The 12808-nt window shown below is 33.8% G+C and overlaps 1 protein-coding gene across 9 annotated transcripts in view; it reads right to left on the reverse strand.

Annotated features, from left to right (window-relative positions):
* Nucleotides 1-285: 285 nt before the first annotated feature.
* Nucleotides 286-12808, reverse strand: part of PNISR (PNN interacting serine and arginine rich protein) — a 28102-nt gene continuing 15579 nt past the window's right edge. For 6 of the 9 annotated variants that reach the window (XM_058734789.1, XM_058734788.1, XM_058734791.1 and 3 more), the window contains 7 exons: nt 12424-12614; nt 10072-10209; nt 8793-8892; nt 7994-8047; nt 6754-6924; nt 4427-5513; nt 3838-4186 (listed from right to left, as the gene is read on the reverse strand). In XM_058734789.1, the coding sequence (XP_058590772.1) occupies nt 4156-4186; nt 4427-5513; nt 6754-6924; nt 7994-8047; nt 8793-8892; nt 10072-10209; nt 12424-12614 (1772 nt within the window). In that variant the 3' untranslated portion in view covers nt 3838-4155. Of the gene's footprint in view, nt 622-699; nt 1837-3837; nt 4187-4426; nt 5514-6753; nt 6925-7993; nt 8048-8792; nt 8893-10071; nt 10210-12423; nt 12615-12808 lie in introns of those variants that run through there. The other 3 variants (XR_009263151.1, XR_009263152.1, XM_058734795.1) reach the window with 3 other exon arrangements.

Genomic DNA, 12808 nt, shown 5'->3' on the forward strand with positions numbered 1-12808 from the left:
TCGTACTATGTAAACTAGCTTTTATTCCCGTACAGCTTTATTTCATATTTAACAGAGGTCTCCCAAAGACATTTAGACGATTGTTTGCCACTGACCCTTAGAATCACAAAAGCATGGAAGCATTTCTTTCCTAAGGGTGTAGAATTGTTTCCCCTTTCAAGGCCCTCAAATGTCACAGAGGGCTAGAAGTCTAAATTGAAAATAGTTTCTTCAAGTGACCTGACAATATTCTGGACAGGGCATACATTATGTAGTAGGGTTATTAATCACCCGAGCTAGGCAAACTTCATTGAAAGCTAAAACGGTGAGTAAAGTAACACTTTACTTCCAAATGTACAAAAGCTCTTCCCTGAGTAAGAGCAATGACACATTTCCAAGGCAAAAAAAAAAAAAAAAAAAAAAATCATTGTACATTTTCAACAGGCAGGGTCAATTTGGTAAAGGATTCCTTGAATTAGTGAAATTTACTCAGAAATTTGCTCAGTAATAGTCTTTCACTTAAGGCTTCTTAATAAAATATTGACCTCTTCCTAAGAGTGGCTGCAGATTTTTCAGTTATGTCCTCTTCAGAGTTCCTCTCTCAGGACACATGACCATCTCTCCAAATGACAGCACAAAGCTCTGGCACAAAAGAACATTTAGCATGTGTTATACTTGTTGGAATGACAGATACAAGGAAAAAGCAAAGTGCAAGTATGATTTTAAAAGTTTAAAAGCTTTATTTAAATATGCTTTATTTGAATGTACCACTTCCTTGGGCTTCAGGCCCTTCCCCACTACCTTTTCAATTCAACAACAAAGGCAATCAGTGATTTGCCTTTAATACTGACAGGAAACAAAAACCTCTTGAATACCCACCAGTTTGGTCCAGGTAAGCAAAACTAGCTCATAGTACTTTTCTCTGAAAATACCGAAAAGCCTTTTCCAATGACACTTCAACCAGAGTTGTGCTGGAAAGACTAGCAATTGTAATGTGGTGTGTGGCCATTGCTGGAGAATAGTATTTCCCAGACCACTGCTATGGTGTCTCACCCATGTGTTGTTAAACCAGCATCTACAATTTATTTTACCATAAAAACTGAAAATTTACTTAATATTTTGAAATTCCATTTTATAAAAACTTCTCTCTTCCAAATTAAGTGTGAAGTACTACTCCTTTACACCTAATGACTTTATCCCTTTGAAATAATTTGCATCAGCTCAAGAGTTTAACTGGTAAATATTCATATTTACACATAAATTGGTAACTCAGGATAATTTCCTCTTTACTTACATTACCATAATCAGAGTGTGGCAGATTTAATCTTTGTATATTTACAGGAAAACTCTAGAGCACATCTGGCAAATCTTTATGGTATAAAATGAAACTCCTCACACGAGTTATAAGGGTTAATAAAAAGCCTATTTTCTCATTCAGGATTAGACATTACAGCCAAATTCCACTTAAAACTGAAAAACTTTTAAGAGCTAGAAGTATTCAAGACCTTAAAAATAATCTAATCCCCCCCTTCTACAGTTGAAGAAATTGAAGCCCATTGTGTTTAAATGATTTGTCCAAAATAAATTAAGCAGCAGAGTCAGAACAATTCAACGGATCTAGTAATATTTCCATCAAACCATGATTAGTACATTTTAGAAACTTCAACAAATGAAAATAGACTTTAATGTATATAAGAGAAGAAAAATCCGTTAAAATGTAAACGTTTCCAAGACAATATTACAGGAGCTTTGGACCTCATACAATTCCTTTTTAAAAATTCCCACAGAAAAGAAGAAATCTCTCCTACTGATTAATTATACTTCATTTGTTTCTTTGAAGAAACAATGACTTAGACACTAAACAAAAAAAAAAAAGAGACTATGTTTGGGAAGTTCACCTATTGTGTATTATACCATTAAACAGATGCTAAAACAAGACATTTTACAATGGCAGAAAACATATACACTGTGATTCCACACCAGTCTTTATTTATATTTTGGGGCCTTCATCAAACAAATCTTGTCATTACCTCTTCCAAGTTACATTTTATTCACTTGATGGTGTGGTTTACCCCGTTCCACAAAAACAAGTATGATTAATACACTAGAAATACTTTAAGAGAACCTCAAGACAGTTTTATTAACCAATTCAGACCAATGATTGTCTCAAAAATTGAAACTGATTTTGTGGTGGTGTCATTTTAGATTTCATAACCAAGTTATGTATCTGGTTAACTTATGTGTGTTAGCATTCATATCCCAAGTCACGGAAGCCCTATTTTATAAAATCTTACCACTAAGGTAAACATACTTCATTATATGTCAGTGAAGTGATGAATTCCCTAAATTATCCATAAAAATCTGAAAAACCTAAGTATCTAATTATAACACTGATGTATCTACTAATAATCACATATATCATTAGTGTGTTTTAAAAAATATCTACAGATTTAAATAAGAAGCTTGCATATTATGGCAGAGTAATAAAACTGTCAAATACTATTTTTGGCTCTAATCATTTATCTTGCCCAAAAATGTGCATATCATAGCCAACAGAACTTTTCTGTAGAATTTTATTTTGAAAATATTATTTCACCTGAAGATTGATCTAAAAAACATTTTAAGATATGAAAATGTTATACAACTTATCTATTACAAATTAATCTGATAATTAATTCTGTAATTAGGTACACTGTGTTAGCTCACCTACATAAAAAATATTGCACATTTTCATTTTGTCTCCACATGTGACTGATGTCTAAACTATATAGAATTCCAAACTATTTAAAAGTTATTCTGTGAAATATCAACTTTATAAATATCAGAACTAAATGCACTGTAAAACAACCATTTTGGTAAACATGCATTTATTCACAGTTGATTTATTTCCTCTAGATAAATGCATAACTGCTCAAAATTATTTAAGAACCTATGCAGAGGTACAAGAGCACACTTACAAATCTATTTCTACCTTCATTGAAGAAACACTGATCATGGCAAAACTCTGGCTTATTTTAAAATGAACTATTGCTGGTAAGAAGGCATACTTTAAAACTTTCCTGTGACCTGCACCTGCTCTTTTCTTTTTAAATTAAAACTTAAAAGCATTTGTTTTCAGAGAAGTATCTATTGTTGCAAAACTGAATAATCACGTAAAACAGACCCTGAAAGCAGTTGAGCATTTAAATGCCTGCAGAGCCTCATTTTACTTGTAAGTTATGACTGTCTTAAATAGCTAGACCACTCACTGATCATAACTGTTAAGAAACTGACAAAACCAGACCATTTTAATGTTATGAAATTGACACAAACCTGCATAATACAGCATTCCTCCACTGAGTTGAGGTCATATTTTAAAAATATAAATAAATATATTGGATTGTGAGTCTTATTTCTGTAGTAACCCAGTGTTTAAAATATGCTTCTAAAACAGAAGTGGATAACTGCAGAATAGAGTTCCAGACTTGACTATGAGGGTCAAACACAACTGTTTCTTATGTGCACTGGCTTGATTGATTCCAGCAATTTCACTGTACAGAAGTAAACCATACTTTATACACAGAGAATATATTACTCAAAAATCCTCAAAATAGGAAGAAAAGTTTAGAAACCTGTCAAATGTTTCCAAATGAAAAGTAAAGATCTATTTTTGGCCCTCTTCCACACCCTTAAAAGTTGGAATTTGACAAAAAAATCCATGGGTACAGTTTACAAACTTTGACAAACTATTAAGTTAAAACCATTTTCTTTGGGGGAGATGAGAGGAAGTACCTTTAAAACCTGTTATACAAAATTCCAGCTGCCTTTTTATAAAAGTACGTTCCTTAGATTAAAATCATAAAATTAAGGTGCAAGAGGTTAACAAAAATGAACTGAAGAGCTTTATTGACATCACAGTACATTCAAGAATAATTTTAAGAACATTACAGCTGAAAGAGAATGGCATGTTTATAGTCTTATTAAGCACTATTTTTTGAAAAAAATGTAATACAAAGAAATCCTATTAAGTAACTTGGAGCAGCATTTGGAAAAAGTACACCTATTTACAGATTTAAAAAAAAAAAAAAAAAAGATTCTGGTTTCACCTACACAGCCACAATGTGCCTCTATAATGAGACAAGCCCTTAAAACTCATGGAATTTTTTAAACATCATGGCATCCTTGCCACATCATTCCTCAGCGTTTACGACGGGGAGGGGTTGTTGATCTGGAAAAAAAAAGGGAAAAGACAAATTTAAAAATAAAAATGTATTTTAAACTAAAGAATCTGCAATTTTTAAATAAATATTATTATATAGGATTTCTAAAGTTACTTAAGACTATGATCATTTATCAAGTACCAAACTGAGTTTATTAAAGAGAGAGAGAGAAAGGACACTTTCAACTTTGAATAAATTCAGTCAAATTTTTTTAAAAATCAGACAAAATACTTTAAAAAGTATACTACCTTGATCGGGACTTAGACTTGTGTTTGCGGCTTGCCTTCTTACCAGACCTTTGAGATTTCTCCATGGATCGCGATCGACTATGTTTAGGCTTCTTAGCCTTCTTTTCTTTGCTACTTCCTGGAGATTCAGAACTGCTCCTTCCACTAGAATCAGAGCCTGAATGTTTTTTACTATCTTTGGTAGTACTTTTCTTACTATCCTGTCTAGAATCATGTCGGATGATTTTAACAGATATAGAACCACTCCTAGAGAATGTTCTTTCGCTTTCTCGTTTCCTTTTTAACCTATCATCCTGACTACTGAACTTAAAATCTTTTTCTTCCCTTTTTTGTTTCTCTTTTCTCTTATCCTGTTCACGTTCCCTTTCTTTGTCTTTCTTTTTCCTATCTTTATCTATACTTCGGCTCCTCTCCTTTTTTCTCTCCTGTTCTTTAGCCTCACCTTTATGCTTATGACTGCTCCCACTAAGATTTCCACGTTGATCATCAATTTTACGCCTATCTCGACTCCTACTGCGACTGGACCGATTAGTTCGCCTATCCCTTGAGCGGCTTCTACTTCTACGTCTCTCTCGAGAAGGACTCCGATTTCTTCGTCTTTCTCTCTCAATGCTATTTCTATTAGATCTTCTCCTATCTCTAATCTTGACTCTAGCCCTATTGCTCTCTATTTTTATTCTGCGAGAGTAACTTCTACTTCTACTCCGTCTAGCTTTAATTGTTGGAGATCTACTCCTGCTATGTCTCTTTTTCCTTTTAGGAGAAGAAGACCGAGAAGAAGTGCGACTACTACCTGAGCTAGAACTGTATGAAGAGCTAGAGACAGTACTACTAGTACTACTAGTTCTGCTATTGCTACTGGAACTACCACTACTAGAACTTCCTGATCTACTCCTTCCTTGTTTCTCTTTTTCTTTATGCTCTTTTTTTGGTTCTAAAACTGACGTAGTTTCATTTGGAGTTCTTTTCTTTTCATTAACCACATCACCGTCTGCTTCTCTTGCTTCTAGTAGTGATAAACTATTTTGCTCTTTATGGATAAATTCATTCATCTCTTTTGTAACCCTTTCTGTTTGTTGCTTTTCTTCTGAAACAGAAAAAGAAAAAATACTATGAAAAGTCAAATGTATGACCAAAAAATCCCTCAACTATCAGATTTCAAACTATCAAATGGTAACAGGAGAACAGCACTGTTTAACAGAAACAGAATACAAGCCACGTAAGTATTCAAACTTTTCTAGTGGCTACATTAAGAAAATAAAAACAGATGACCTTAATTTCAATAGTTTATTAACCCCAAATATTAAAAATATCATTTCAAATATATATACATACATATATATGTATATATATATATGTATGTATATAAAATCTTTCAAATCTAGTCTATTTTATACCTATAGCATACTTAAACTTGGTATATTTCAAGTGTTCAATAACCACCTATAGGGTTATCTATGCTCCTGGACAATATAAGAAAAGAGTGTCAAAGTGGAAAGGTACATGTGAAGCAACTGGAAAAGATTTCCTTTTTGTCTCAAAAGGCAACTTAAAGGTTAATTGACAGGAAATTTTTGACTGCTAACTCTTAATTTCCTTGTCCAAGTATGATTTTTCCAAAAAATTCAAAACACTCTTTCAGTATTCCTAATACCATTATGTAAACTATACAAAACTACAGTCATGGATAGTATTTTACATTTGAAAACTTCTATAAAGGGGCGCCTGGGTGGCTCAGTTGGTTGAGCTTCCGTCTTTGGCTCAGGTCAGGATCTTGCAGCTCATGGGTTCGAGCCCCTCGTCAGGCTCTGTGCTGACAGCTCAGAGCCTGGAGCCTGTTTCATATTCTGTCTCCCTCTCTGTCTGCCCCTCCCGGGCTCACGCTCTGTCTTTCAAAAATAAATAAATGTTTAAAAAAAACCTTTCTGTAGAAAGTCCTCTATTTCCTTAAATATGCTAGCTACGCATTAAATATTCTAACTACAAATTACTTTTCAATAGTTTTACAAATACATTTCCGCCATTTCAAAAGTCTTCTTTTTCATTTTGAAAACTTTAGAAAGAAAAAATACATTAAATGACAACTTATAGCTATTGAAATTAATGTCTTACAAAACAAGACAAAGTTCACCTTTTACATATTTTGAATACGATTAATTTTAAGTTTCATAAAAACTGCAAATAAGCCAAAAACCTTAGTTTTAGTCACATCACATGTTATCTATATTCTAACCTCAAGCCTACCCTCGATATTGTTAGGTTGGTTAAAAAATAAAAAGAAATACAAATAAAACTGGACAAAAATTAAGTGAGTCTAAAAGATATACCTTCCATCTGTTTATCATGTAACAGCTGCTGTTCTTTTTCTTTTCTCCAAAAAGCTTCCTGTTTTTGCCGGATTCGGTGCCGTAACTCCTCATCATCAGTGTCAGATGACTCAGAGCCTCTGTCACTCCTCTCATCTTCACTGTCTCCTGATCCATAACCACCCAGTCCACCTGTGTACATAAAGTTCAGTCTATCATATGGAAAAATTATTCTAGACACTAAAAAATTTTTAAGGTCTGAGAAGAAAGCTAATTTTTTTTCATTGCCTTTTCTTGGAAGAATATGCTTATTCGGGGTGGGGAGGAGTATAATTCCAATTTGTAAGGGAGTTCAGAGAACCCTCGTGAAAATTGACAGTATCTCATTCTTTCTGAAATATTTGTATTTCTCACCATAAAGGAACCGTGATAACAGTTCTGTTTTACTGTCCATACTAACCAACAAAACCATTTAACAGGGCACTAATAGAGCCTCACTAAAGCACAGTCAATTCAACTACCAATGATCCTGAAAATATTTCTAAAATTAATTCTTTTAATTGTTCAAAGCTCAGAAATCCCAGGTAGTATGCAAAGTATTTTTTCCCTAAAGAAATTAGAATACTGTAATTCTCACTGGTACAGAAATGGTAATGTGCTAAAACTACTCCCCACCCTGAAGTGATCTAAATAGTAATTAATCATTAACAAAATCACATGGGCATTTGGCTCTACCCATTTCTGTTGATCCCCACAAAGATTAATTTGAAATGATGTGGAAAAGGCAAATTCAAGCTTTTATATACTTGAGAATATATCATGCAAAGAGCAAATTACGAACACATCATTACTATTACACTATTATAAGATAAACTCTTTCCTCTATGTTAAAACTCAACTTGCTACAACACAATCTAAATGAAAGTCCCCTATTAACAGCATTAGTGGATAGGTTCTTCCCTAAGGCATGTATGCAATCATTTTGAAAGTGAGCTTAAATATAATCAGGGCTAAGTAATGAACTATTACAGCTCGCCCCAATAAACTATGAATTAGTCACATTTATAATAATTCCTGTGAATGCTTTAGTCAAAAAAAAAAAAAAAAAAAAATAGGCAAACCTTTAGAGACCGAAATAACCCTAGAATCTAGGTTTATAAACTGAGTAGGAATAGTACAGTTTCAAAACAGAACATGTAGAGAGACATGGTAAGTGTGATTTTCCCTTTAAGGCCCTCTCACAAATAAGGAAAACACTTACCGAGTCCAGTGAGGGAAGCCAGTGCACTGGACTGTGCCAGCTGTTTTGCAGGAGCTTTGTATCACATCAACAACAGGAACAACATGTTAACACAAATAGCCACGATTTCATAGTCATGAGAGTCTATGGTATTGTTAAATCTACTACTATTGCTGCTTTTTGGGGAGAGAAGAAACATTAAAAACATAACATTCATTTTAAACCAGTAGCATGTCTGGCCTTGAAATTATAATGCTGAAGTGAGCTGAAATTGTTTTATAATGATGAAAAATACTGACCAGTACATCAGTATTTTTATTTTTGAGGTATGGTCCCTAATTTAAATTTTGCTTTCAGTATATTTTTTAAGTGTTACCAAGAATATGGGGGGTGGGGATGGGTGAATCTCTTGCTTCTGTAAGAATTTTAAGTGGTAAACTGTGAAAACTGAAGGGTCACAATTCAATTCATTAGTGAAACTAAACTACACTAAAAGTTATACACCAAATACTATGGTATCTATAAAAAAAAAATCAGGTGAAATAAATTGAACATCAAGAATTTTCCACTATACATTTCATCAAAAAATAGCATAATTGCTCATTTGTGCTCAAGCAAGTTGGATAAAAGGAAAAATACTTCTACAGTTTTAATATGATGTCCTACAAATCTAACCTTTCCCAGAGAGTTAAAAACATGCAAGAAGAAAATATTTCAAATATCTGCTAGAATTCAGCAGGGACAACCAAAAAAAGTCCAAAATAGCCACCAAAACCAAAATATTCCCAGAAAAACAAAACCAAGAACACCCACAATATACCTTTCGTTGCTTTCCGGTGTGCATCTTTGGCTACGTAATAAATTTCTTCATCTGTGACATCCAGTAGAATTTCAGTCAGAAGCATTTTTGTCAGCAACATCTACAGAAGGATATTTTATATATTTATATATATTGTTCCTAATTTAATTATTATAGTTACTAACGCTGTTTGATATTTTCAAAAACAATTAACAGGCAAAGCCATTTTATAAAACATTTTTAAACAAGAGATCATATCATTCCAAGGAACCGAATATCTTGGAAATTACTCTAAAATACAAAAACTTTGAAAATTTCAAAATCATGAAATAAAGTATGAATTTCCCTGTATAATAAAGAAATTGAATTCTAATTCTATACACAAAATATTTTTAAAAGGCCCCTATCAATAAAAATTTCCATAGATGCTTTAAGTTGAAAGGAGGATGCCTTCATTTAATAACAGTATTAGTAAGCAGCACAACACTAGTTAAATTACCTAGGAACTTACGTTAACCCTCGGCTCAAGGTGAAATTTAAGGGGAAGGAAAAGATAGCTATTCCACTCTGTTAGATCAAGTCCTTTTTTTCTTGACTACTGAAATATAGAGTACAAGTGACTTGAAATAAAAGCTGGATTCTAGCACTAGTTTGGCTACCAGCAACTGTTTGAAATGTACACCAACTATTAGTTCTTCAGCCTCTCAGGGCTCCAGATTACTCATCTGCTAACGAAAGTACACTATATCAGCATCTTCTACACACATTCCAAAGATCACTGGTCTTTAAATAGAAGAAATGCAACATATTATATTCCCAATCTCAGAAAATGACAGTACACGTTATAGATATTTAAGGCTTTAAGTCTTTCAATGAAGAAACATGTTTAACTGTACTCAACTCAGTGCTTCCTAAACTTATTTTTCTATGAAGTCTTTTAATGTTTCTAAGTATTCAAAAGACATACCTTAGAAAATAATAAATCAATAAATGCTCTCTTGGGTCTCATACAGCAAAGCACTGTTTATTTACAACACCAGTATTAGGAAACATGCTTAATAACTGCTGCATAAGCAGCGATTTCCTATTATAAATTGTAGACATTATTACCTAGCATCTCTATATATCAATATACATTTTGCAATTGTTTCATGAGTTCACAGTTTAAACGTTTAAAACAGTCAACTAATAGTTTAGAAATTCCAAACAAAACAAATCCTGTAACAAAATGTTCTATGTCAATTATACTTCAGTAAAAAATATTTTAATCCTGTACATGGTAAGAAATTTAACATTCTACCATTTGATACTCTTTCTCTTCTTCAGTCATCTCTGGTTCACTGTGCTCTTCCTGAGGAACTGGAGATGGACTTCTGGTGACTTTTCCACTACTTGCAGCCTCAACATTTTCAGTGTCTTCATCTTCCTCATCACTATCCTAGAAGAAGTAATAGTATGGGTAGCCCAAATTCATGCTTATAATGTAAAATCATTATCTTACACATTCTATTTTCAAACCATAAAGTCTATGAAACAGATATATAAAAATAAAATCTCTCTCTAAATTACATTACAAATGTGTACTATAGATTTCATTTAGTAGTATAAAGTGTTACCTGAAAGGAAATATAAGATTACAAGATAGCTTAGGAATATCAATTATTTTTCAAAATTTTTTAAAAGCTTATTTATTTATTTTTGAAAGCAAGAGGGAGCAAGAGAGAGAGGCAGAGAGAGAGAGACAGGGAGGGAGGGATGGGGGAGGGAGAAGGAGGGGGCAGAGACAGCGAGAGAGCAACATCAAGAGAGAGAGAGAGAGAGAGAGAGAGAGAGAGAGAGAGAGAGAGAATGAATGAATCCCAAGCAGGCTCCACACCATTTGTGCAGAGCCCAACCCAGGGCTCAATCCCACAACCTGAGCCAAAATCAAGAATCGGATGCTTAACTTACTGAGCCACCCAGGCACCCCTCAATTTTTTTTCCTTAGTCAATTTTGACTTATTGTATAAATAACCAAAATTAATATCATACCAAGACTGACTCAATTAATATCCATTATCTATCATGGTCTTGAAATAAGTAGCTTGTAGAACTTTGGATAAATAAACCACATTTATATTATTCAATGTTACTTTCATATAGCTACAAATTTAAGCTTGTTTACCTAAAATCATGTCACTTAAAATTAAAGATCTGTATCAGTTTCCAGATCTTAGCTGGCCTTGAAACTTAGCAAAATGTGCTTTTTTGCTACAAAATGGACAGATAAGAAATGAGATGTAGGAAATGCATCATTTCCTACTTCAGATGTAGGAAATGCCAGAGTTCGTCTCTGTTTCTGGCTATAGGTTTTCAGTATCCAGATGGCACACCTTAAAAAGGGGCTTCTTCTTCAGGCAAAGAAGTATCCTAGAGTTACCCTTAAAAATCCTACTAAGTAAAACATAAGATGATCACTGAAACACTACTATGGAAAGACTATCTGAACCAGGGGAAGAATACATGTAACACAAGCCCAAAAGCATTTGGGAGAAGGGGGAAGATAATCTCCAAACACTTTTTTTGACACCTAAACCTATCAAATCTGGAAATCCACTATTTCATGTTAAAAGTTAATAATTACATTTTAAAAAAAAGGCAAACTATTATGACAGTCTTTTGGTTCTTATCTTCATAATACCCACAACAAAAACACATCTTTGGCATGGTGCTTTTGTGAAATACTGAAAGTATTATATAGCATTTATGAAATTTAAGCTAAACCAATGTCTACTTGAATCTAGTTACCCTGCTGTCCCCTTGTGATTTATTTCTGAAGCATAAAATGGCATTGGGAGACAGACCCGTTTCCAGAGTTGCACACCAGCCAGTACTATGGCTATCATGTCAGCTGAGAGCACATTACTGCTAAATTAAAAAATTCCTAAGCCACTCACACCATCTAACTGATGAAGGTTTAAAGATTTAACTTAATTACTTTCAGCGTGCATGTCAAAAACTATGAAAGTTATTCATCTTCTGGTATAAACATATACTTAAATATTCAAAAAAGGCAGATTTCCTTCTCCCTTGCCATTTTAACTTAGTTTCATTTTATAATCCACCACTAGGGAATCAGCTGCGCTGCAACAAGAGAATATGGATTTGTTTCTCAAGGTAAGACGTATCTAGCAGCCTAATGAGTAATTTCTCTCCGGAAAGAAATGTTTTATAAACCCACTGCCCCCTTTTTCTCCTTACTCTACCCTCAATAACAACATCTATAAAAACATAATCCTCAGGGCACCTGGGTGGCTCAGTTGGTTAAGCGTCCGACTTCGGCTCAGGTCATGATCTCGTGGTCTGTGAGTGTGAGCCCCATGTCAGGCTCTGTGCTGACAGCTCAAAGCCTGGAGCCTGTTTCTGATTCTGTGTCTCCCTCTCTCTCTGCCCCTCCCCCGCTCATGCTGTCTCTGTCTCTCTCTCTCTCTCTCAAAAATAAACATTAAAAAAAAAATCAAAAAACAAAAACCATAATCCTCAAAATATTTACTAAAAGTAATCTCAAGAATATTATTCTAATACTTTTTTATAACTAAATTACTGGTTTATTTCAATAATTTTCACATTCAAATCACATGGGAGTTCCATGTCAAGTGACTCTAACACTTACAAATTTACTTCTCTGAGGTAAACGAGGGCCATCTCCTCCTTCAGCATCTTCTGTGGCCTTCTTTTCTTTTTTGGACAATTGTGAACGTTGTTGTTCCATTCTTTCTTTCTCCAACTTCTTCTGCTTTTCACGTTCCATTTTTTCAAGACCTTCTCGAATCCAAGCTGGAAGAGTCCTGCGTTTTACTGCATCTGTTTCACATGGAAAACAATATTTATGAGTTAGTTTAATAAAAATCATAAATGTATGAGTTTCTTATTCTTGAATTTCTACCAACTTTGTGAGTAAATGAAATAAAAGAATTCTGGTGCCATTTGAGTGCTTATAACTATCATTCTTCAGTAAGACAGTGATAAGGCAACCCAGTAACCATTATGCTTCTCTT

This window comes from Neofelis nebulosa, chromosome 6 (assembly GCF_028018385.1).
Source record: "Neofelis nebulosa isolate mNeoNeb1 chromosome 6, mNeoNeb1.pri, whole genome shotgun sequence".
Classification (NCBI taxonomy): Eukaryota; Metazoa; Chordata; class Mammalia; order Carnivora; family Felidae; genus Neofelis; species Neofelis nebulosa.